Here is a 24,759-nt window from a genome sequence, read left to right as displayed (position 1 = left end):
ATGTATTTTTTTTATTCTTTTTTTTATTTTGCATACGATGAAGTAAAATAAATTAGCAGCACAGTGGTCCCAGACTTCTGAATTTCTGAAAAATTAATTGTTGTTTGCAAGATTATTTCAATTTTTTTTGGTCATAAATTTGTATGAAGTCCGCAAAAATAAACCCGTTAATAACCCTTAGTGAAGGATGTCTCATTGTTATAAGATTATCATTCTGTGTCATCATCATATTTGTTATGTGTGAGTGAACCAAAGAAAAATCAAATTTTAAAGTCAAGTCACTTTAAATGCCAGTTTGCATAAATTGAAAAAAATACTATTAATAATAATTGCATTTTTTTTTTTTTTGCCGGCATTTTATCACATGACGATGGTTTACTATTACACCCATCAGACACAGGGTTACTTTGTTGGACATGTGGCAGGTTTATTGCGGGGAGATTGGGGAGGTGATAGATATGAAGTGATGATGAAAGGATAGTGAGAACTGGGAAGAAGTCAGATCATACTATCTCAGCATTTGCCTAGAGACCTGGAAAACCACAAAAAAATCAAGTCTAGACAGCGAGCCTGGGCTCAAAACCTGGATCTCTCGAATGAAAGGTGGAGGAATGATATTCATTACACTACCACCATGCTCGGTAATGATTACAACATATATGTCGGTATTTTAATTAAATTTGCGAAAAAAAATTAATTACTTCAACCATTCAATTTATAAATGGAGTAAAATGTCTTAATTTTAGGATTAAAGAGAAAGCCTTCTGTGTGAAATACAGAGAATGATGGGTATCTTTTTATTTGGGTGCATATTAAATGATTTATTTTATGTAGGTATCTGTTTTGAAGAATACTTAAAGAAAATGTATCACAATTTATTGGTAATACAATTCACAACATAGTAAAGGAACTGAATTGTTACGAAACACATAAAATGTATAATAAGAGAATTTGTGTTATCTTCGTGACACACCTATTTTTCTTTCCTACGGCCTACTCTTTTCTCATATGTTCTCTTTAATTTTTTGACGTTTAGAAAATACGTTTATTCTGACAATAGAAGTTGTACAGTAGGTAATTTTGAAACACCAAAAAAGAAAGAAGACTAAATAAATGAGAAATCCCTGCATAAAGTTGGAAACCCCAAATTCTTTTTTTTTATTACATGCCATGAGATTGGGGATGTAGTCTTATTTTGAATTTGCAACCTATAAGTAGGGTGACCATAATGTTTTAAGCGAGAAATTGAATACCAGTATGTTATTAATTAGTTTCTTAAGACAACAACAGGAGAAGGTGCCACAGTTCGCCTCTTTTCCCTTTTGAAAACAAGCTCATAAAGATATAATGCCACCAGGATAATGTCTAGGGTTATGAACTATTCTCGTGATTTGGGGCTTCAATCTGAAGTGGGTTCGAATCCCGATTGGCATGATTATCCACTTGGTTTTTTCCCCGAAGTTTTCCATATTGAAAGATGATTCAGGTTATGCCATCGCCAGTTTTTGGTTCCATCTCGCCAAAATACCATCTTGCTGTCGTCAATTCCACCAATATTAGATAACCTCGCAGTTGATCAGGCATCTGCTTGCAGCGAAAGTAACCAAAAAGTAATACATTTTAAGCAATTGGTAATGAAAGTAACAAATTTAAAAGACTCGAATGGTAGTAAGTTACGATATAAAATTGTGGTATGCATATTCTTCGTGTTCACTTATTTAATCTTGGCTCCCCTGCCTGTGCTGCAGTTGTCTGTAGTCAGTGATTACATAATATGTAATTATTATTACTCGCATATTATGCAAGTCTAATATAGTCTAGAAGTCTGAGAGAGAAGTTGACTGTGCGTCCACTGAAATGAAGATCAGAGAACTTAAAAAGCAAGTCTGATGACATTCTAAGATGACCTAAATGTAATTAGTATATTTTTTATCATGTTTATGAACAACTAAGTTGTGGTAACTAGAAAGTAATTAATTTTTGGTTAACATTTTCGGTAGACATTCTGTTGATACATGGTCATTAAATAACAAAGATTTAGATTATTGTAAAATTATAATCATGATAACGGTATTTCAAATGAGACCTTGCTAAAACACTTGTGCCATCATTTTTTTCTTCCAATCGTTCTGCAATTAAAAACTTCTCTCTTAATAATAAAACACCAATATTAAGTTTACAACAGACAAACAAGGAATATGAAACAGATGGACCAATAATATGAGACAAGGAATCGTCCAGATGACTTAGCTATAGAAGACAAAAAAAAACCATATCAAAAGACGAAAAAAGATTTTCTATTTTAAGGGAAGAAGTTGAACTTGCCCTTAAGGAAATGAAGAATGGGAAAAGAACAGAAGTTGGTGGAATCCCCATTGAATTAGTGAAATGCTTGGGTGAAGACAAGAATCAAATTTTGTCATTATGCAACGAAATATATGAGAAAGGCAAATTGCCTTAAGATTTTACGCAGACAGTGTTGATTTCAATACCAAAGAAAAATGTAAAGAAATGTAAGGAGTTCTGGACTGTCAGTCTAATATCGTACTCGACAAAGATTCTCTTGCGAATACTGAATCGACATTTATATTCTAAGATGGAAGAACAGTTGGAAGAAGAGCAGTTTGGCTTTAGGAAGGGAAAAGGTAAGAGAGATGCAATTGGACTGCTACGAATAATGAGCAAAAGATACCTAGGGAAGAATAAAGAAGTGTATGTAGTATTTGTGGACCTACAAAAAGGCTTTTGACAGAGTGGATTGGAATAAACTGATGGAGATCCTAAATAAAATTGGTGTGGATTGGAAAGAGAGAAGACTGTTCAGTAATCTTTATATGAAATGAGTGAAAGTCAGGATAGGAGAAGGAATGTTAGAAGGAAGTGAAATAGGGAGAGGACTACGTCAAGGATGTTACCTACCCTGTTCAACATCTACTTGGAGGATTTAGTAAAGAACTTTTCAGAACATGGGAGGAGTGATAGTAGGAGGAAGAAGAATAAAGTGCATAAGATTTGCTGCTGATATGGCATTGTTAGCAGAAGAGGAAATGATTTAAGGATATGTTACTGGAGCTAAATGACAGCTGTGAGTAGTATGGGATGAAGATAAATGCAAATAAGACGAAGAGCATGGTCATAGGAAAAAAAATACAAAAGATAAACTTGCGAATTCTAAATGAGGCAGAGGAGTAAGTGGACAGTTTCTAATACTTAGGGTGTACCTACTATAAGCAGTAACACGAACTGCTGCAGGAAGTCAAAAGGAGGATGGCAATGGCCAAGGGAGCTTTTAATAGAAAAAGGAGCATCTTCTGCTGACCTGTGGAAAAAGAACTAAGGAAGAGACTAGTGAAGTGCTTTGTATGGAGTGTGGCATTGTATGGGGCAGAATCATGGACATTACGACAAAGTGAAGAGAAGCGACTAGAAGCATTTGAAATGTGGATATGGAGAAGAATGGAGTGTGTGAAGTGGACAGACAGAATAAGAAATGAAGCTGTGTTGGAAAGAGTGGGTGAAGAAAGAATGATGTTGAAACTGATCAGGAAGAGGGAAAGGAATTGGTTGGATCACTGACTGAGAAGAAATTGTGTACTGAAGGATGTACTGGAAGGAATGGTGAATGGGAGAAGAGTTTGGGGTAGAAGAAGATATCAGATGATAGACAATATTAAGATATATAGATCGTATGAGGAAACAAAGAGGGAGGCAGAAAATAGGAATGATTGGAGAAAGCTGGATTTGCAGTGAAAGACCTCCCCTTGGGCAGAACACTAAATGAAATGAATGAATAAATGAAATTAAGTTCAGAGGGCTAATGCTTCAACAGCTGGGTACCTGATTCTGATGGCTGCACTGACTCAAAAATTAACTTGGAGGCATGAGATAATTACTCTGCCTGCCATTACAATTTATTCTGGCTCCACCCTTATCTGATTGATTGATGGATTGATTGATTGGTTGATTGATTATTTGATTCATTCATTGAAAATAGTAATTATTATAATGGTATTTCAAGTGATATATTGCTACAACACTTGCGTGATTACTTACTGCTTTCCTCAAGAATTCATTGTTTGAAATAAACATATAATTTCTCTCAATTTTCAACAAAAGTTGTAAATAAATGAGAAATAATTACTGTATTAGTAACTAAGTATGTGAAGCTTGGGTATTTTGTTCCCTTCCATACAGTGGATGCAGCATCTGTTTCTTGTTGTAAAGAATTTCCATTATCTTCACACTGTGGTTCAGAACATTTGAATCTGTGGACTAGTTCAATTTATTATTCAGAATGTCTAGCAACTAATTCATTTCAGAACATAAAATAAAGTAACTCTGATTTAGAACATCTGGATCTGTGGACTGGTTCAGTTTATTATTCAGAACGTCTGTCAACTAATTCTGTTCAATAAACACTCAACATGAAACAGAGTAACTCTAACACTTTGTACTTGTATACACCAAATGTTTAAGCAGTATTTTTGTTTTACCCTAACATTGTGATAACCATCTTTGTAGAAACGGTGTTTCTAAAATTAAACAAAATATTTTATACCAAAATAAGGGACAACTAAGGCCCCATTATATATCAAATTGGGTACCAGTGTTCCCATTCAGGACAGCATGTATGGTCACCCTATCTATAAGTCTTAAGCTCCTTAATAGCTCTGAAGTAGTATAATGAAGTTAAGATGAAAATAAGAAGCCCAGATCTGAATTCTTGAGACTTAATTTAATGGTTTAAGACTTTTATATTATTCATCATGGTGTAGTATTTTTGCACTGTCAGTGGATGTGAAAATATCTAGTATTTCGATGATACTTGCTTACTCAGTCATCAGAAAAAAAAATGGGTGTCTCTGGAACTAAAGACTCCCTCTTGGTGAGAGATGCACAAAGCTGCAAAACATTGGATGTCTTGACATCTAAGACATAGAGAAAAAACTCTAAAACTTCAGACCACTCTTCAAGGCTTCTTCTCTCAGTCTCTCTTTTATTAAGGTGGTTTCATTTGTCTAGTTAGTAATAGAATAAAGACTTGCAAAGAAAAGATCGCAGGATATACTGTGATTAAGATACAATGATAACTAGGGGGCGGATGTTGATGACCCAAAAATCTACTTAAAATGATCATTAAAATGCCCTTGAACTAATGGAAAAATGACACAAAATTAAAAGAAAATGACATTTAAATATTATTCAGAGTACTCGCACCCCAACTTCTTAAAAATTAGTCACCTTGTTTCAATGGCTGCCCTGCAAATCTCGGAGAGAAGAGTCAACTTTCTGGAATTTAGCTAAGATAAAGGAAAGGGGCGTGCAAAAAAATGAAGGTTTTAAGGAAAACCTGTAGATTTCAATGAGGGTTTACAATGTGTTTCAATCTGTGGTGATTCTTGTCAGTGCCTTCATTCTCCATCTCCTCCTCCTTCCGTTCTTGACTTTTGTTTGTATTACTAGATCTACCAGATGGGGGAGTGTGAATGACAAAACAAATTTTGGGTGTAGCTTGCATTCTTGTAATTTTTGTATTAAAAATGCTGTCCCTTTCCTTCCATAGGGACACAACATCCTGACCAGGACACGGTGAAAGTTTCTCCCCTTCCAAACAAACAAATTCTAAAGACACCCTCGTACCGACAAAGGAACAATAGCAGTCAAAGCCCTCACTTAAACAAGCTGTTGTCAAGTATTTTATATTACTTCAGTGACTTGCATAAATTTGCTATGTAATAAGGTGGATGGCACTGTATACAAATATGTGAAGTGCCATCTCACTGGAAGAAAGTGCTTAATGACAATATATATCATATCATATCATATTATATTACTTCCGTTGTGTGAGGTGAAGCCTTCAGTGGAATGAGGGATGGACTTTAGAGTTTATTTCAAACTATAAAACTCAAACTTTACTGTTATTCACTTATTCAGTAGATAATTACTAGGTACTGACCTATTTGCTCACAAAAATGTTTAACAGACCTATCGGTAAAGAAGAAAGTAAAATCCATTCCAAATGATCTAAAAGTTCTTCATAGCATTAAAAATTACCAAAAAATGCAGAAAAAGTATAAAGATGACCTATTAGCTCAAAAAGTCGAAAAATGCAAAAAAATGCAATATAAGAAATTAATTTTTTACGTTGATATTAACATAAAAAGGATTTCTATATTAATAGGCATCGTCCTAATGTGAAAAACATCCGCCCCCTAGTGATAATGTTGAACAATCTAAAGCTACAAGGCATGGATGATTGGCGAAATTTGTGTAACAGTAGAACAGTTTGGCATAACATTATTTAGTAACAAAAAGTCTCTCCATGGCTTGTAAGATTAATGGTGAGCCCACACTAGGAAGTTTTCTCCTTAATGTTGTTCATTAACTTTGTTAACAGTTCATGTTCGTGCACATGGTCTTTGGTATTCTTCAACCCTTTTTTTCTTATTTATGAGCAAATTTTCGTTCACATTTGTGAATGAAACTTTCAGTTAATTATTGCGATATTTACTAACTTTCCAGTTATGCATGTACAATATCAAACTAATTTGTCTGTAATGTACAAGTGAGTGGATTTTCATGCACTAGCATTTATCTTGTCAATGAACCTGCTTCCATTCATGAATTGTAGGGACAGTGTAGTGTCCCTAATGCTAACGAAACAAGAAGCAGTTTGTGTACTGATTTACTTAAAAATAGATATAGTAAAATCGTCCAATCAGTTTGGATATATGTTTTTTTGCATGCATCAATACTTGTAACATCAGGCGATGTTGTCACATTTTCATCGTAAAGATTATCCGTAGTTACAATTATTTGTAAACAAATATTACTGCATTGATTTTTACCACCACCATCCACAGTGAATAAATTTTAAACTATAGGATGACTTTGAATTAAATTTGAAATTAAAGTTACTAACCTTCTTCGTCGTCATCAATCAACTCAAAATATGGCAGTGTTATATACTCCACATGGAGATAATATCAGCACGTCAATTACAAATACTAATGCATCATTGGTAGACATATGTTATGGCTTCTTGTGATTGGAGTGGCATCTGACAAGACCTAATCAATAAACAAGCTCTTACCTTATCTCTTCAAAAGAAAGTGTCATCTTTGACTCTGGCTGGGTATTAATCGTGTGTATTCATTGAATTCTCGGACTATAAGAAGTTAGGTACATGCATAATTGACCAGGGATATGGTGAAACTGTCATTCTTTATTTTTCAAACATTTTAGGTACCTCTTTAAGAAACAACCCTTCACTTTCAGCAATTTGCTTCGAGAAATGAAGGCATTGTTTTCACAGATACTCTTTTTCAATTGTTCCAGGATGTGAGGATTTGATTTTTCACTTAGTTTCTTAAAGTCAAATGTCAAAGTTAAAATGTTAGTAATGTTGTACTGTGTCCACTCAGCCTCCTCTCAAATAGAGTAATTATTGCTGGGTCTTTTCCCAGAGATGAAATGTGGTCAAGTATGTTGAAAATCACACCACCTTATTCTAGTAACTAGATCACAAAAGCATAGAGCTATACTTAGATGCCCTCCACATGCATCTTCATGGCGTGTAAAAGGAATAGATGCCTTTATTTTTATTTTTATTACTAATTTCGTAAAACTGTACATACTCAACTGTTACGAAGTTTTTATTGCTCCAGAAAATACCGAAACATCTTTTTTATGAAAATTCTCAAGGCAATTGGCAACATCATTCGGACATCTTCTGTGAGGACTCTAGTCTTCTTATCTTGAACACTTCTGGTCTCAACAAAATTTATTTACTAATTTATAAATATGCGATTTGGAAGTTAGTCTCCAGGAAATATTTGTTAAATTAGTTTTTGATTTTTCATGTGCCGACAGTATTAGTATGTATGAATCCTATAAAATCTCTTTTTGTGGAATGGAATATTTTAACTTGTACATTTTATTCTTTTTGGTTGTGTAGTAACGCAATGAGAAGGAAAAATAGATGCAATGTGACAGGATTCTATATATAGGCCATAATTCCAACAAAAGCACCTTTTCTAAAGCAATCAGATATAATACAAATGCATTGCTTTGTATAATGTAATGTTAGTCAGTAAATAAGTCATCATCTGTGGTCTAATGATTAGCATGGATCGGAGGTTTGCAGGTTCATACCAGCAATAAAATCTTTAACATGTCTTCTACAGGAAAGGAAATTAAGCTGGAGGCCCACATCATAGATTTGTGACATGTAAAAGTAACCAGTCCCTCATGAAGGACTTACGGTAAAATTTGTCGACTATTTATTGTCTATGTCGAAATTTGGAGGTAGCGCAGTGGATTTATATCAGTGGTCTGAACACATTTAGATTTGTCCCACCACCCATGCCTAATTCATACCATTACATAGAAGATATTTCATAACTACAGTCACTTGGCCTCCATAGGAATTAACTTTACGATAGTTTGTCTCTCCCCATCCCCTGTTTTAGGTCTTCTAATTGTGTTCATTAGGCCCGATGCAGAATAGCGTTAAAAAGACGCTGCGTCTCAGCGTCCCGTTGATGCACAGTTTAGAAGTACATTGTTCTAAGTGATCAATACACACGTGGTTCCCGGGACGCAGCATCAGGTAAAGACAGACGGCGGTGATGCAGCGTTAATTATCTAGTTGCATGTTCTGCCAGAACGCGGCGTCACCGCTGGCTGCTGCAGTCTGGCACTTCATTGTTGACTGTTGTTCAGTACACAAGTGCGTCTATCGGCTATAGTATGGACAGCGAAATCGACGTAGAATAATGCGTCATTATGACGCTACGTGTGGATGGGTGGACACAGGGACGCAACATTAAGAAAATAATTGGACGCGCTTCTTTATGACGCGAGTCTTAATTGGGCCTAAAGATTCGAAGTCATCAGGAGAAATTCGTAGAATGCTCACAAAAGCTTACTGGATTATTAACTAATAAGTTAATCGAAGATTTTCCAAATCCAGTTCTGTTCGTCTTCATAAAGTCCACCTCAGCCACACTTTTTGGCAAGTTTTATTTTTTATTTCATGTTGCAAAGATTAGTAAATTCCGCACTTGTGTTATAAGGTTCTCTCTCTTTCAATTTTGGTACAGAAAGGAAGACAGAGAAGTTAAGTGAACATTGTTAACAAATGATAAAATTAATATTGTTAGTGAACATTCTTAATCAATGATGTTCATTAACTTTGGTATGGGTTCACCATAATACGTAATCAGGGACTGAGGAGTCAGTAAAAAGAAAACCTTCAACTCCAACATCTCAGCTCAGTATTGAATAAAAGCTCAGTATCTGCACATTAATGATGATAAACCTACTAGAATTTTAGATGGTACCATAAGATATTTCATCACCACCACGTGAACCATCAGGCTACTTTTAGACTTACAATCTGTGTATAAGTATGAGGTTATGATAGCCTATAGCAGAAATCAGTTTTTACATTACTGGAGCCAAGGCTACAAAACGTTCCTTATTCCTACATCAGGTGGTTAAACACATCATTGAATGTACCTATGTTTGAAAGCATTGATGATTCATTTAATGGTGAAAGTGTTAAAGTGGCATTTTCTTAAAAGATTTTATATTGAGATCAGAATCTGAATCAGTAACTTTTTACTGGCTCCTGATTTTGATTTACATGCACCCAACATTGCTTGAGTCCAACTCTTGACTCCACAGCCATGCTGATAACATAATAATAGTATAATAATATTATAATAAATATAAAATTATAACGTTATTATTTCATTTTTGCAGAATGGCATTCAACGTTTCAATTACAGACTTGGTCAGGTAATCATATATTGTTATTATTTATAAATTTTCTTATAATATGGCAGGTATCATGTAGCTCGGATCTTTGAAAAATTAGAATTGCATTAAATCTAGTAGATACCACTGAAATAGTGAAGTTTGATATGAAACCTCAGGTTAAAAGCCACAGTGACTCAGTGCTAGCGAGCTGGGCTTATAAGCTGGGGGCCCAGGTTCAAATCCCACTCCAACCTGAATTTATGACCTGTGTTGGGCAAGCCTGTGGTACAGGCAATACAGAGGTTTTGTCTGGGTATTCGGTTCCCCTGTAACATTGCAACAATTTTTCCATCATTATTCATTATGGGTATTATGTACAGCTGTCAAAAAAAAAAAAAAAAAAAAACTGGCCACACTCGTGAACAGTGAACATTTTCGAAGTCCACTTCGGTTAACGGTGATGTTACATGATGCTTGCGCATATGGAAGCAGTTTCGGAACTAAGATATTTAAGCAGGAGTTATTCACATTCGTGTCTCGTAGAGCAGTGGTAATGTGTTCACTTAATGATGTGTAGGTTGTGAGTTCGAGTCTTGTTCAAGTTATTTTATTTTGTTATCATTCTTTAGTGATATAAATAATATTCAAGTTACATTTATATTCTGTTATCGTTCTTTAGCATTACAAATAATATTCAGAGTATCATTTTATTTTGTTATCATTCTTTAGCGATATAAATAATACTCAAGTTATCATTTATATTATGTTATCATTCCTTAGCGATATAAGTAATATAAATTTAATGTTAGATTTGAAACAATACAATTATTGCATAATACTAGTGTTACTTTTTTCTTCTTATTTTATTACATTATATTATCCTGTAACAATAAAATGAAAAGGAGTGACGAAGATTTGGACATGAGACATTGACATCTAAATCCTGACGTTCTTCCGACTGAGCTATGGGTGCAAAAGTAAAGAAGTATATGCGGAAAAATTGTCCTAATCCCCCTCCAAGACGTCCTGATGATTTGTGGAACTCACCCAGTATGCCTGGGATGCTGTGACTGAGAACTGAAAAGACTAGTTGATTCCATACCCACTCGACTGCAAGATGTGATCAAGATGGGAGGAAGATGGACTAAATATTGAATCGTGACTTTTTGTTTTTTTAACTTTTAATTGTTTGAATTTTCTAAGACAGACGCCAGTAAGTTTGTTTTGTTTATGCCACGAAAGATATTTTTGTTGAGAATATAATCTTTCTTTCTTTCCATTTGCAGGCATAATGTCATAATAAATAATGATAAAGTCATGGCATAATACATTCATGAACCTGGTGTTAATTACTAAAAGTCATAAAAGAGATAGGAGTAATTATATTTCCTCGCTCTTTCTTAAAAAAAAAATAAAACAGAAAAGGCATGAGGTCATGTTTGAACACAAGACTTGAAGAATACCAGCCCAAAACGCTACCATTACGCTACAACTTTAACACAGAGAACACTTTAAAATTATAACTGTAGATATCAGACAACGTGGTCCAACAATATGTAACATCACTGTCTCCGAATTGTAGCGGAGATACCCGAAGGGAACTTAGTTTCTGGAGAGTGGCCACTTTTTCTTTTGACAGCTGTACATCCACTGCCTGTGGTGCACTCTGGATAATCTCTGACGAACTAAGTGGTTTACATTTCTTGGCACTAGCAATATTTATGAGCCCCCTCATAGAGTTGGGATAAATAATTGCTAGTTAAGATTCTTGCTATTGGATGGAGGGGAAACCTCCAGTTTTTGTATTTAAATTATTATAGAGCTTGTGTATTGATTTGCTTAGTTTCTGTTATTATTTTACCACCACCACCACCATCATCATTTTCTTTAAGTTCCCTCAGCATTTAGAACTTGAGTTGCCTGGTGTACACTGCTCAAAGCAACCTATTACATTCAAAACAATATTAATGACTCCTGCAAGTTTCCAGTATAATTGATTTCTGTGCTTCAGGGGTTAATATAGATTCAAGATCCAATTTTTATTTGTGCTTACTTTAGTTTTTGTTAATATACTGTTATGACAATAGAGATAACTTCACCACCACCACCACCACGTCACTGGTCTCAGGTTAATGAGCATGGCTCGTGATCTAGGTTGAGTTTGGGAGTGGGTTCGACTCCCTTTCTGGCCGATTACCTGATAGTTTTTTTTTTTCAACATTTCACGAATGGTAAGGCAAATGCCAGGTAATCTCATGGCAAAATCTCATACTCAATTCGCCAAATACCAATTCATTATCACCATTCTCACCGATGCTAGGCAATAATTGCATAGTTGATGCAGTGTCATTAAATGACCAACTTAATAAGATCTAAAATCATCATAATAGCATTGTAATCAGAAGGAGGAGTATCTATGATCAGCTTAACTCAATGGTCTCATATTTAAATTTCCTGCAGTGGGATTTAAATGTACAGTTTCTGCATGAATGTGTAGTGTGCTGTAAAAAATTGATAAAAAGTAAACACGCAAAATTTTAATGTAGAATTTATCAGAGGCTATGCCGAAAGTATGTACTTCCCGATTAAGATGCAGTAGTAAGATTGTTTGGTGCAGTAAATTTCGCTCGACAAGACAGTTGGGTTAAGTATCGGTCAGATACAAAGTTCCTACTACAGTAGACCCTCATTAATCTGAAATTGGATGCACCAAACACTCGGTTAAATCAAACAAACTATTCAGTCCCAGCTGAATTAATAGAGATTAATTCACCACTGAACCTAATTTTGGATAAACCGTAGTACAAACTGAAATGCTGTCCCCTCAGTTCCGTAAGTTATTCCTTGGCTAAACTGAACTGTATTGTCTCCTGAGTCTTGAGAGTATAGTATACTATACCGGTACCATACTTCATACAGGATTATGATATAAGATGTATTTGCAGAGACCTGAAGTATAGTATAATATACCTGCATTTGTACCCTAACTATAACCTGCAGAAATTTTTCCCTCATGTCAGTGACAGAATTATATTGAATTTTAAAAATAAAACAACAAATGTCTCAGGATTCAGGAGGATGATGTACTGGAGCATTTCGTCCTTCAGAGCTTTCAGAGCTTAGCGGTACTGATATTTATTCAATATACATAATATGTATTTCAGTTATAAATATAATGCGCTAATGCAATATAAATAAAGTCTCGTTCTCTTTAGACTTTACTGGACTGGCTATGTGAGATCCTTCTAAAGACTACACAGCAGCTCTGGACGTGATCTCTTCAGAGAGTACCGTCATGTTGAGGGCAGTAGTCCACCATACAGCAGTTGCTAATTTTTTTAACTTAAGAAAATGTTCATATTTATTTTTATGCTGTATGCATTCATCATTCTTTGTTGCAAATTCCTTAATTCGAAATGCCTTAATTCTGACTGAAACTTCAGTCTGTTATTGTGCCTTTAAAATGTCCTGTAGCCTATTATATGTATTCATTCATTCATTTAGTGTTCTGCCCAAGGGCAGGTCTTTCACTGCAAACCCAGCTTTTTCCAATCTTTCCTATTTTCTGCCTTTTTGTTTCCACATATGATTCATATTCTTAATGTTGTCTATGATCTGATATCTTCTTCTACCCCGAACTCTTCTCCCATTCACCATTCCTTCCAGTGCATTCTTCAGTAGGCTTTCTCTGTCCACTTCACACATTCCATTCTTCTCCATATCCACATTTCAAATGCTTCTACTCTCTTCTCTTCACTCCATCGTAAATGGCCAATGCCACACTCCATTTACAAAGCACTTCACTAGTCTCTTCCTTAGTCCTTTTTCCAGAGATCCGCAGAAAATATCTCTCTCTCTCTCTCTCTACTATATGTGTTGTAGCATTATATTGCACTTCTTCATTAAGTAATGAGTCATTGAATTGTGTCATTTAAATGATAATCAGGATATTTACTGTAGGCAGTATGATTTCTAGGAAAGTTTATTTTTTAATCATTAAAAAAATGACAATGTATTGTATAAGTATTTATTTATTGATAAATACAGTTCACCATGTTCATGAAACTACCCACAGTGACAGAAATCAATTGAATAAATTTATTTTTCCGTTTTAGATAATAGGGAGCCCTTTTTTTTTACCACAATCTCTTTAGGTCGAACTTTGTTAAACCGAACTGACTCTTTTTGAATTCCTTGGAATTCGCATTAACTAGTCTACTGTATTTTCTGGATGACAAGGAATTCGCATTAATAAGTCTACTGTATTTTCTGGATGAAATACATATTATGTAAATGACAGTGCTTCTGTTGCTACTAATTATGTTTGCACATTGTTGCACCTGGAAAATGAAAATGAAACTGATGATAGAAAAAATATATAGGCTGAATTGTATTGATTGTATGGACCTTAATTTTCTACAAATCCTGTGTTATTTGTTGAATGGTTCTTTAGTAATGCACAGATCTATCTGAATCATTTGAGCATTAGACATTGGTCTTTAGTATTACATCCCGCATTTTCTTTTTAATCGATTCTGACATTCAAATAATTTTTGCTGCATGTGGATGTTCATTTTCCATTGATTTCGTACATGTTGGAAATGGTTATCGAGATGACAATACATTCTCAGATGGCGGGAATGTATGGCAATATTCAACATAAACACTAGGGATAATCTCTCTTCAGTAGATGGCAGCTTTATGCCTCATAACACCAGTTTCATTTCCCAGTTGTCACACTGTAAGTCAGTGATGTGCATAAAAATGTGTTACTGAATTTTAATAAACGTAAAATTAAATTTATATAATCATGGAAAATCAGTAATGAGGGGAAGCTTAATATTTAATTTCAGTGAGCAGTCATATTTCATAAAAGTACTATTTTAAATTGTTCAAAGCAAATAAGTTATGATTTATGCATTAAGTGGGCGCATAGTGATGTTTAAAAATTGTAATGAGAACAAAGTAATCTGAGTGTTGCTACTTGTTAACTTTTCCAGGGTCCTGGTATGCTGAGAAACCGTACATTGGGTAGTGACAACTTGAGAACTCCTGGTCAGATGAGGAGGAGAGTTAACAGAGTGTCGTCCCCAGTGGTAAAGTTGACTTATGTTTTTAACTGGATAGATTTCACATTAAATCAGAATGTGATACCTAACTTTTCCAACAGGGGCCAGTCATACAGAATTTCATCAGATGACATCCTTCCCTGTCCATTCTGCATTCACGTTGGATCCAGTTATTCAGTTACTTCTGTATTTCGCTATTTTGCCTCGCACCTTCAATATGTGTTCAGTAAAATCAGTATTTAAAACTCTGCAATATTATAATACTAAATATTGGAAAACAAGAAGAGTAATTCACTGTAAAATTCTGAACCTAGTCACATATTATATAAAATCCTTTTAAAAATACATGCATATATAAAATTTTATTTAAATATATAACTTAAAAAGTACTCTCTCTCTCATCAGTCTATGCTCAGACCTCTATACAGGGCGAAATGAGACCATAAGCATTTATTTTTAGAATATGAAAGCATATGATTATAAGTAAAACAATATAATTAAAATGTACCAAATGAGTAGTACCATTTCTAAAAGTCAGTATAGTGGCAACACTGCAGAGCAGTGATCTGGGATTCATAGATTGGCATCACGTAACTACAACCTTGTTTGTCTGATCAAAGTATGCCCTGTTGCCAGTTCTGCCACTAGTATTACAATTAATGTCGTGACTAAATTTTGTAATTATGTACTGTGAATAGCTTCTAAGCTGTATATGTAGAGAAAAAAATAACAGATTATTTCTGTTGAAATCAGAATGCTCCACAATATAATACAAACAGTATCGTAAAAGTAACTTCTAATGTGTACATGTAGAGAAAAAATATCAGATTATTTCTGTTGGAATCAGAATGCACCACAATATAATACAAGCAATATCGTAAAAGTAACTTCTAAGCTGTACATGCAGAGAAAAAAATATCAGATTATTTCTGTTGGAATCAGAATGCACCGCAATATAATACAAACAATACCGTAACATTAACTTCTAAGCTGTACATGTAGAGAAAAAAAATATTAGATTATTTCTGTTGGAATCAGAATGCTCCGCAATATAATACAAACAATACCGTAAAAATAACTTCTAAGCTGTACATGTAGAGAAAAAAAATATCAGATTATTTCTGTTGGAATCAGAATGCACCACAATATAATACAAGCAATATCGTAAAAGTAACTTCTAAGCTGTACATGCAGAGAAAAAAATATCAGATTATTTCTGTTGGAATCAGAATGCACCGCAATATAATACAAACAATACCGTAACATTAACTTCTAAGCTGTACATGTAGAGAAAAAAAATATTAGATTATTTCTGTTGGAATCAGAATGCTCCGCAATATAATACAAACAATACCGTAAAAATAACTTCTAAGCTGTACATGTAGAGAAAAAAAATATCAGATTATTTCTGTTGGAATCAGAATGCACCGCAATATAATACAAACAATACCGTAGAAATAACTTCTAAGCTGTACATGTAGAGAAAAAAAATATCAGATTATTTCTGTTGGAATCAGAATGCTTCGCAATATCATACAAACAACATCGTAAAAGTAACTTATTCTTCACCAGGCACTACAGCTCTATTTTAAGAGTTTTTGGCCTTCTCAACAATTTTATTCCATTTCTTTCGATGCTGTATAATCCAAAAAATAACTAGTTTTCTTCATGTGGACCATAAAAATTTGTTTCAGAATAATTTCTCCCACAATAAACACACAAACGAAGGAACAAAATGCCAAAGAACTTTTTTGTTTGTTTTATTTAAACGATTCTTCACTCTAAATAAATGCATAAGGTCTCATTGTACTCTGTGTATTGCAGAAACTCGTAACATATTTATAAAAACTAAACAAACTCTGTGTATTGCAGAAACTCGCAACAGATGTATAAAAACTAAACTATTTCAGTGTTACAAAAACAAGTTATTAAACAACAGAGATGATGATGACGGTGATCATAAATTCATTTCTAAAAAATGCAATGGCGGAAGTGGAGGGAGAATTCACATCCCTGGCTCCAACAAGAAGTTTATGTGAAAACGGGAGTTGCGAAATCCTTCATCTCCACATACATCATCATAACCTGCAATAAATAATGTTTGGAAATTATTTACGTTTTCCTTCGAGATCACTCATTTAAACCCATTTTCACTTGTTTTAATCCCCATTTCCCAGCAAAGATTTATATGATGTAATAAGATTTTGTTTGTCCAAAGCATTCTGTGTCTATTGAGTCGGCAAACTTTGTATATATTCATTTCGTTTTGTTTACACTTGTTACAATTAATTCATTAAGTCGGCATATCATTTCATTGTATGATTTAGAGAAATAACAATTTGTGATTATTTTATTTGGATAAATAACATAATAATGGAATGAACAGTGATAAAACAAGGAATGCATCAGAAAATAAAAATATCAGATTGTGATTGACTGCTATTAATTCAAGAATTTATTTCTTGTATTATGATGTGAAAATGTAAAATATAATGTTTTTTTATAAGTGATGTCATTTTGTTACAGCAACAGCAATCGACACAGCAACAGCCACAGACACAACAACAACAACCAACATCACAGCAATCACAACCAGTGTCAGCACCTTCACAGCAACAACAGGTGCAACAACCACAACAGCAGCAACAACAACAACAACAGCAGCAGCAACAGCAGCCATCACGACAAATACAACCAGTAGTTAGAACTCCTTCCTCAAATCCGCTAACTGTGCAAAAGGTTGTAACTCCAACATTTACAAAAAATACTGCAACTCCTACAGCAAGTTCTCAGTCTCCAGTTACTCGTACACCAATTACAACACATGTTCCTCCATCACAACCAGCAGTAAAAGTAGGAGCACCACTTACCAAGGTTAATAATTATAATGTGTTTGTAGAGTACCTTTTCCTAACTTACCTCACACTTGGGGACCCTTAATGTTTTTTTTTTATGACAGTTTATGCCTTTCATTTTCAACTATCTCTTCTGTAAGTAATATTTCAGCTTTAAATTCATAGTCAAGAGAACAGATTTATTCGAACATTAGTTACAGGTGACGGTAATAATAATAATAATAATAATAATAATAATAATAATAATAATAATAATAATAATAATAATAATAATAACAATAATACATTATAAATTTCGCTGTTCCTTTACTGTTGATTTAAAAAAAAGCGCAGATTACTAAAGTGTTTAAATATCAAGAATTTAAAAATATAACTCAGGAGATTTGGCAGCAAGGAGATGATATAATGATTACACTTTCTTTATTTACTGATTTACTGTAACATTAATAATTAATTATGGTTTATTTAACGACTCGCAACTGTTGAGGTTATATCAAATACCTTACTATAATAATACCAGACAGCTAGCAGTTCTGCGTGCGAACGACGCTGGTGCTGCTACCTAGGCGACCGGTGTAGTGAAACCCGCGAAACAAGCTGTAATCAACTGCAATGTATATTGTTGCTGGGCTAGTCTTAATAGTTTTATTAAATTAGTGCTGTGTTAAAATGTCAGGGTGTATATGTGCTCTAATGAATGAATAGAAGTTAAAATATATTTGAAATTTTAAGGTTTTATCAAATTAAGTTTTATTGTTGTCCACATTCTTTTACTAATTATTACAAGCATCATATTACTATCAATTTTATCTTTGCAGTTGTCAGCAATGTGTATATAAAGCATTATTGTAAATTCATTCCCAATGTCAGAATTTATTTTGTCTCACTAAAGCAAAGAAAAATATGTAATAATTAATTACGGAAAGTAATATGAAGTATGCAATATTCTCATAATATGCAGCTTTGATATAAGATAATAATGTTACATTAAATACTATTCAACATTTCTTAAGTGTTTCATATATTATTCCACATTAGTAACTCACGTTTTAAACAATAGTCTGAATCTCGCTATGTTAATACTTGTATTTGTGGACGTAATTCCATGCCGCTCCACTAGATGTCAGGTCCGCGATATTTCGCACTAACATTCAGTGGTGCTAGTATACAGCTGTCCGCTATTATTACAGTAAGATATTTGGTTATATCAGCGTCGCCAGTGCGCCAGAATTTTGTCCTGTAGGAGTTCTTTTACATGTCGATAAATTTACTGACATGAGCCTGTCGCATTTAAGCACTCTTAAATGCCATCTACCTGTGTCGGGATAGAACCCGCAACCTCGAGCACAGAAGGCCTGTAACATTAATATCAGAACCACTTCAGATACAACGTTAAAAAATTACCCCTGATCGACTTGAAATACAAAAGTAGTAATATTGTAGACATGCCATATTGAAGAGTTCTTTAGTTTCAGTTGCAAATGCATATACCTTTGCATGTGAATCTCTCAGAAATAATAATAATAATAATAATAATAATAATAATAATAATAATAATAATAGTGATGTTGATGATAAATTAAATATTTATTGCTTTTGGAATAAAAGTATTGTTACATATTGTGTTAAAATCGAATAGCATTCTTTTGTAACTAAACTTGGATAAAGGTGAAGGTCTCTGTATGCACATAGGGGAGGGATAGAGCTTTTATGCTTGCTTTACCTTATCAGCTGTGGGAGAAGGAAATGTGGTCGGTACCAAACTAACTGATTTTTAGCCCATGGAAATATCTAGTACTCAGTATATAAAAGAGACTTGAGTAGACCCTAAAGCTGTTCTGTAAATTATTTTCTATTAAAATTCCCTTCTGCCTCTAGCTCTTATTAAATCTGGGCTCTTTCTGTTCTTAGCCTGGCACTCTTTAATAGAGCCAACTTTGCTCATTAACATTCGCAAAACAGAATTTCACCTCAAATAAAACATATTTCACAGCTATATTTAATGTCATTGCTTTTGTAGATATAATGTTAATCAAAAATTTGTTTCTATACAGAGTCTGCCAAAAAAATGTATACACACTTTAAAAGACGTTATCTGTAGACTTTTCTCGAAGTCGCATCGAATTATGGTAGCGATTTGTAGTATGAAGTTCTGTCAAAAGATGATATTACTTGCATGACTTGCAATGCACAGGATTAGCATGCATATATGACTTCTAAACAAAATGAATGAGGCACGATAGTCATTTAAGAAATGCAAGACCTTTTTAAAGTGGTATTTCAAATTTGATAATGTTCCTGAAGTTCGACAACAAAGACATGAGTTTGCAACATAATCTCCAACTGCATAGATTCATGATAAGTCTGAAACTCATGAAAGGGAATATGCAGCAGATTTCGCTCAGTGAGACAGGGGTTAGTGATACAAGCATATGTCGCATTCTTAAGGGAAGTCTGTACAACAAATTTCGACAAAAAATGAAATTTTGGTTTTTATCGCTTTTCAGTAGTTTTAATATGTATAATATGCCATTTAACCACTTTTAGATTGGCAACAGACCATGACTGTTTGGCCAAGCACCTGCATAGAATTGGAATATATGAATCCCCTAACTGCCCATTGTGCAATTCAAATCAAGAATGGATTCAGAACACCTCAAAATCTGTGCTTCAGTGGCTGACCATGACAATATCTTTGAAAAATATTGGAGTACAAGAGGTCAAATGACTTGTCAAAAAATTAGAAAACAACAACATACATGCAAAATGATAATATGATCTTATTTCTTCTTTTAACCCCATCTTCAGGAAAAATAAAAATATAATTTGTAGTAATTCTTAATGCAAAAATTGTTATCAGTGTTTTTTTTTTTTTTTTTTTTTTTTTTTTTTTGCCAACCGCTCAGTGAAATTTTAAGTTTATTTAACTGGTTGTATACATAAAGGTATGTTACATATGCCCTATTTTTCTACATTTGTATCTTTTATAACTTTTGAGAAAAATACACTCAAAATTGAGGAATTTAACATTGTAAGATATGGAAGTACAGACTCCTCTTAAAGCAGGGAAATGGAAAGTTTACATTCCAAGATTATTACGTGCAATAAAGGAAGATGATCCTGATTGAAGAATCCAATATTGTGAGTGGTTTCAACACTATAGACGACGATGAAGAGTTTATGAGGAAGATGGTTTGATCTGATGAAGCACAATTTAAGCTCTGGTCCCCAGAAAATCCAGGCGATCATTGTGGACAAGGCAGTCAATTTACTGGGGATTACTGTCTGGTGTGGATTGTCATCTAGAGACTTTGCCATAATAATATGTGTGTGGATGCTAATGGCAACCACTTTGAGCACCTCCTGCAAATGTAGACATCAAAGGTAACTTGTATTCATCTCTTGATGTCTGTATAAATTTGGTATTACAATTTATAAATGTTTTTCTTTTGCTGAAGAGAGAGAGAGAGTGAGAGTGCATGTGCATGTGCATTTTTTTTGGTGGACTCTGTATATAGCTCTGTCTCTCCTGTAGAAGTGAGATGCAAGAAGCAGAGCGATATTTTTGGGCCAGAGATTTGTTATTACAAATGCAAGTCTGTTGTAAAGAATTTTTCCTGTGAAGGTAGTGATTTGTGTCATTAACTCTTGTTTAATATACTCTCTCTTGTATAAAGATCCTTTAAACTTTGAATTCTCTTCTTTTTTTTTTTTTTCCGAAAGAGGATATATAAGTTGAAATATTATATGATTAGCCGTAATTGAAGCATTCAGATCTCTTATATCTGGATATTTAATTAGCTGGAAAACTTAAAAAAAATTCTGTAATTTGTTATTTAAAGTTTTCAACATGTATCCTTTCTAATTCCTTTCCAGTTCTTTCTCCTCTCACAGTGCACAGTTTTCCGTGTATTGATAGATAAATTTGTTTCTTGAATTTTAAAATATGTACAGTAGAACCCTGATAACCTGTTGTAAAAAAGGGGATGAAAGCAATGATTGATTGAAAAATCTAATAAAATCTGTAACTGTCCAATTTCAAATACAGTAAAACCTGTTTAAGACGGAAGTGACATGGACCTAATTCTTTTTCCATTGTGGAAAGGTTTCCGTATTGTTCAGGTGTGAAATTAAAATGGAATATTTTATCATTCGTATACATGAAAAACAAAATGGCACACTGCAAACTGCAAGAAGTACAAAATATTTCATTTAACACTACCTAATTAAATGAGCCTTCTGTCGCTTATTCGATTGGTGAATAATTTTGATTAAAATCTCATTTTCTGTATAAATGTTATCGTAACTTACCCATTAGTCATTAAACACTACAAAAATTTACTAATCTCGTTTAATTTAATATCTAACACTATACTAAAATACTGTATTGTATATCACTGCACATTATTAATTAATTGGACTAGGAGCCATCCATTAGAAGCCTTGAATTCTGGTTTATCTAATTTCTTTGCCAGTTCAATGGTTTGCTTTGCAGAATAGATCCAGAAATTGACATATTCTTTGAAAGGTCATGAAGAACCAACTCCCACAACAGTTTATTTATTTCTACATAAACAGTTGCTTTCTGATCTCTTTTATGTCACCAATATTGGCCGCAAGTCACTCACTCATTATGATTTTTATTTTTTAAAGTGTCACACCTGAGTTTTCCATAACTGAACTTCAACATTATTTCACACACACACTTCGTTTCTAATTTTCCTTCAACTCGATAACTTTTACTTCATCACTTAATGTTAATGCCATATTTTACACAACTTGTTTTACCAGGAAATCACTACACTTGTGCTCTGTCTAGCTATGACAGCATACGGGTGTGAAGCATTGAAAATTTTTTAAGGGACTCGGAGTAATACAATTTTTGACTGACAGGCCAATACACCCTAGTACCCTCTAAAATGTTGCAAAGAAAACTTGTTTTTATCTTCGTGACCTACATATTTCAGGAAAAATTACACACAATACATACGAATTTCGCCAGGACCAATAAATTGTTCCGAAATAGACAAGATACCTGATTATTCAGATTCCGATTTGAACAGGTTTCACTGTACTTCACGATTGATGTTGAAAGTGGAAAGGAAACAGTGTGGGAACTTTTCTACAACACAATCCGAGGTTCATGTGAGTCACTGTCAACAGCTTGTTCATGAATGAATTTTGGATCCCTTGCAGTAATTGGAGATAAAATTGTATGTTGAAATTATAACACAATGTACAAGCTGAACCAATACCAATAAGTAACATGGAAGCAATAGACGACTTATTTTGTTTACCCTAAATCAACAAGTTATGTAGAATAAGATTTATTTACAAAGCACAATGGATTTTATCATAAATAACACTACAGTTTATTCGCACATATATGATATTGGAAGTTGGACCACTATTTTGTACTGATGGCAATCATGAATTTTACTACGTGCCTCAGTTCTGCTGTATTAGACAAAGTCAGCAGATGCATTAGGTTGGCTACAGACCACGGCACCCTCTCATACTTACACAACTTTGTATTAGATGGCTGCTAGTCAGCAAAGATGATAGTATGCATAAAGAGAGCAACAGCATCTTACTGCTCAAGCTGATTGTTCAGTATTTAGCCAGTGGTAAAACATAAATGTTTTTCATCTTCCATCACACTACACATCACATGAAATGCCAAGGCTGACCATCTGACTGTCTAACATGCATGTTACTCATCAGAGATGCAGTCAATCATACAACCATTATAGGGGTAACATGTGCTCAGCACATGTTTCCACCCCACTCCCTGTATAGCTGACATATGAAATTATATTTCGGTACTCTTAATAGTTGCCCAAATTCCTCACAATTTGAGGTGGGCACAGATTCCATACACTGGTCGAAATTTCTCCTCCCTCCACGCCTGTAGCAATTTGAATGAGCATTCTTTCTATATTGCTAGTCCAAAGCATGGTTCTATACACTACGCAGCTATAGCAAAAGGACATTTTCGTAACTTACTCCTTACACTCCCTGCTCACATTGTCACGAAGAGATTGGTCACATTTTCCTGCATATTTATTACCTTCTGTTTTGATGTTGTGGTCATTTACACTTTTCTAATGGCGAAATGTTTGGGAATAAAGTATTGTTTGAAGTTGAAGTGTACTTGATATCAGTGGCATAGTGTCAATGTAAGCCAAAAAGCTCAGCTTACCCAGTTAATAACTCCATAATAAACCTGCAGTTTATGAACAAAATTATTTTTTAATTTTAATACAATTTATATTTATGCCTTAAATGTTGTGATGCGGCAGCTCAGGATGATTTGTGATGCAGCAGTAAACATGAAGCCTGCACACACCAGCTTCCAATCCCCTCCAGAGACTCGTTTCTTTCACGCATTCTTCTGTGTAACCCACCCCTTAGATTTTCCATCCCTTTCTACTAAACTACTTTGGTCGCAAGAAGCTAGCTTTGGCATTGGAAAGAATTTAGCTTCCGAGTTATCCCTTTCGTGAGTTGTTTCATTGAAGTGTTAGTGTGCACTGTGGCTCATATAATAAATGAGTGAAATAACAGTTCCTGACACTAATTTATGTAGTCAAAAATAATCTTCTGGTAAAAATTTTAACGTTGACTGACGTAATTTTACTAACACTGTATCTATTGACCGTTAATATTGTGATTTCTCTAAATATGACAGGGAGTGAGCTAATGTTAAATTATACATATGTGTCTATGTCTTAGAGATATGTGTAAACCATGAAATCATATTTTACTACCGTCCGAGGTGATGCCTTATTGGTGTTACTTATGAGATTCCAACCAATCTTCGGACTGCTGACTTGACACCGACTACTATTTATTTTAAGACTATTTTTGCAGTATGTTTCCTTATACAGTGAAACCTGTTCAAGACGGAAGTGACATGGTCCTAATTTTTTTTCCGTTGTGGACAAGTTTCCGTATTATTCAGGTGTGACATTAAAATGGAATATTTTGTCATTCATATACATGAAAAACAAAATGGTATGCTGCAAACTGCAAGAAGTACAAAATATTCCATTTAACACTCATCGCAT

General features: G+C 34.0%; 1 protein-coding gene across 12 annotated transcripts in view; it reads left to right on the top strand.

The window, feature by feature from the left end:
• LOC138713365 (activating transcription factor 7-interacting protein 1-like) overlaps positions 1-24,759 on the top strand; it is a 222,334-nt gene that overhangs the window by 162,256 nt on the left and 35,319 nt on the right. For 10 of the 12 annotated variants that reach the window (XM_069845410.1, XM_069845420.1, XM_069845419.1 and 7 more), the window contains 3 exons: positions 9,769-9,804; positions 14,766-14,861; positions 17,361-17,708. In XM_069845410.1, the coding sequence (XP_069701511.1) occupies positions 9,769-9,804; positions 14,766-14,861; positions 17,361-17,708 (480 nt within the window). The remainder of the gene's footprint in view (positions 1-9,768; positions 9,805-14,765; positions 14,862-17,360; positions 17,709-24,759) is intronic. The other 2 variants (XM_069845421.1, XM_069845417.1) reach the window with 1 other exon arrangement.

The sequence above is a fragment of the Periplaneta americana genome, chromosome 14 (assembly GCF_040183065.1).
Source record: "Periplaneta americana isolate PAMFEO1 chromosome 14, P.americana_PAMFEO1_priV1, whole genome shotgun sequence".
Classification (NCBI taxonomy): domain Eukaryota; kingdom Metazoa; phylum Arthropoda; class Insecta; order Blattodea; family Blattidae; genus Periplaneta; species Periplaneta americana.
The sequence above is the reverse complement of the archived record's forward strand: the minus strand, read 5'-3'. Positions and strand labels throughout refer to the sequence as shown.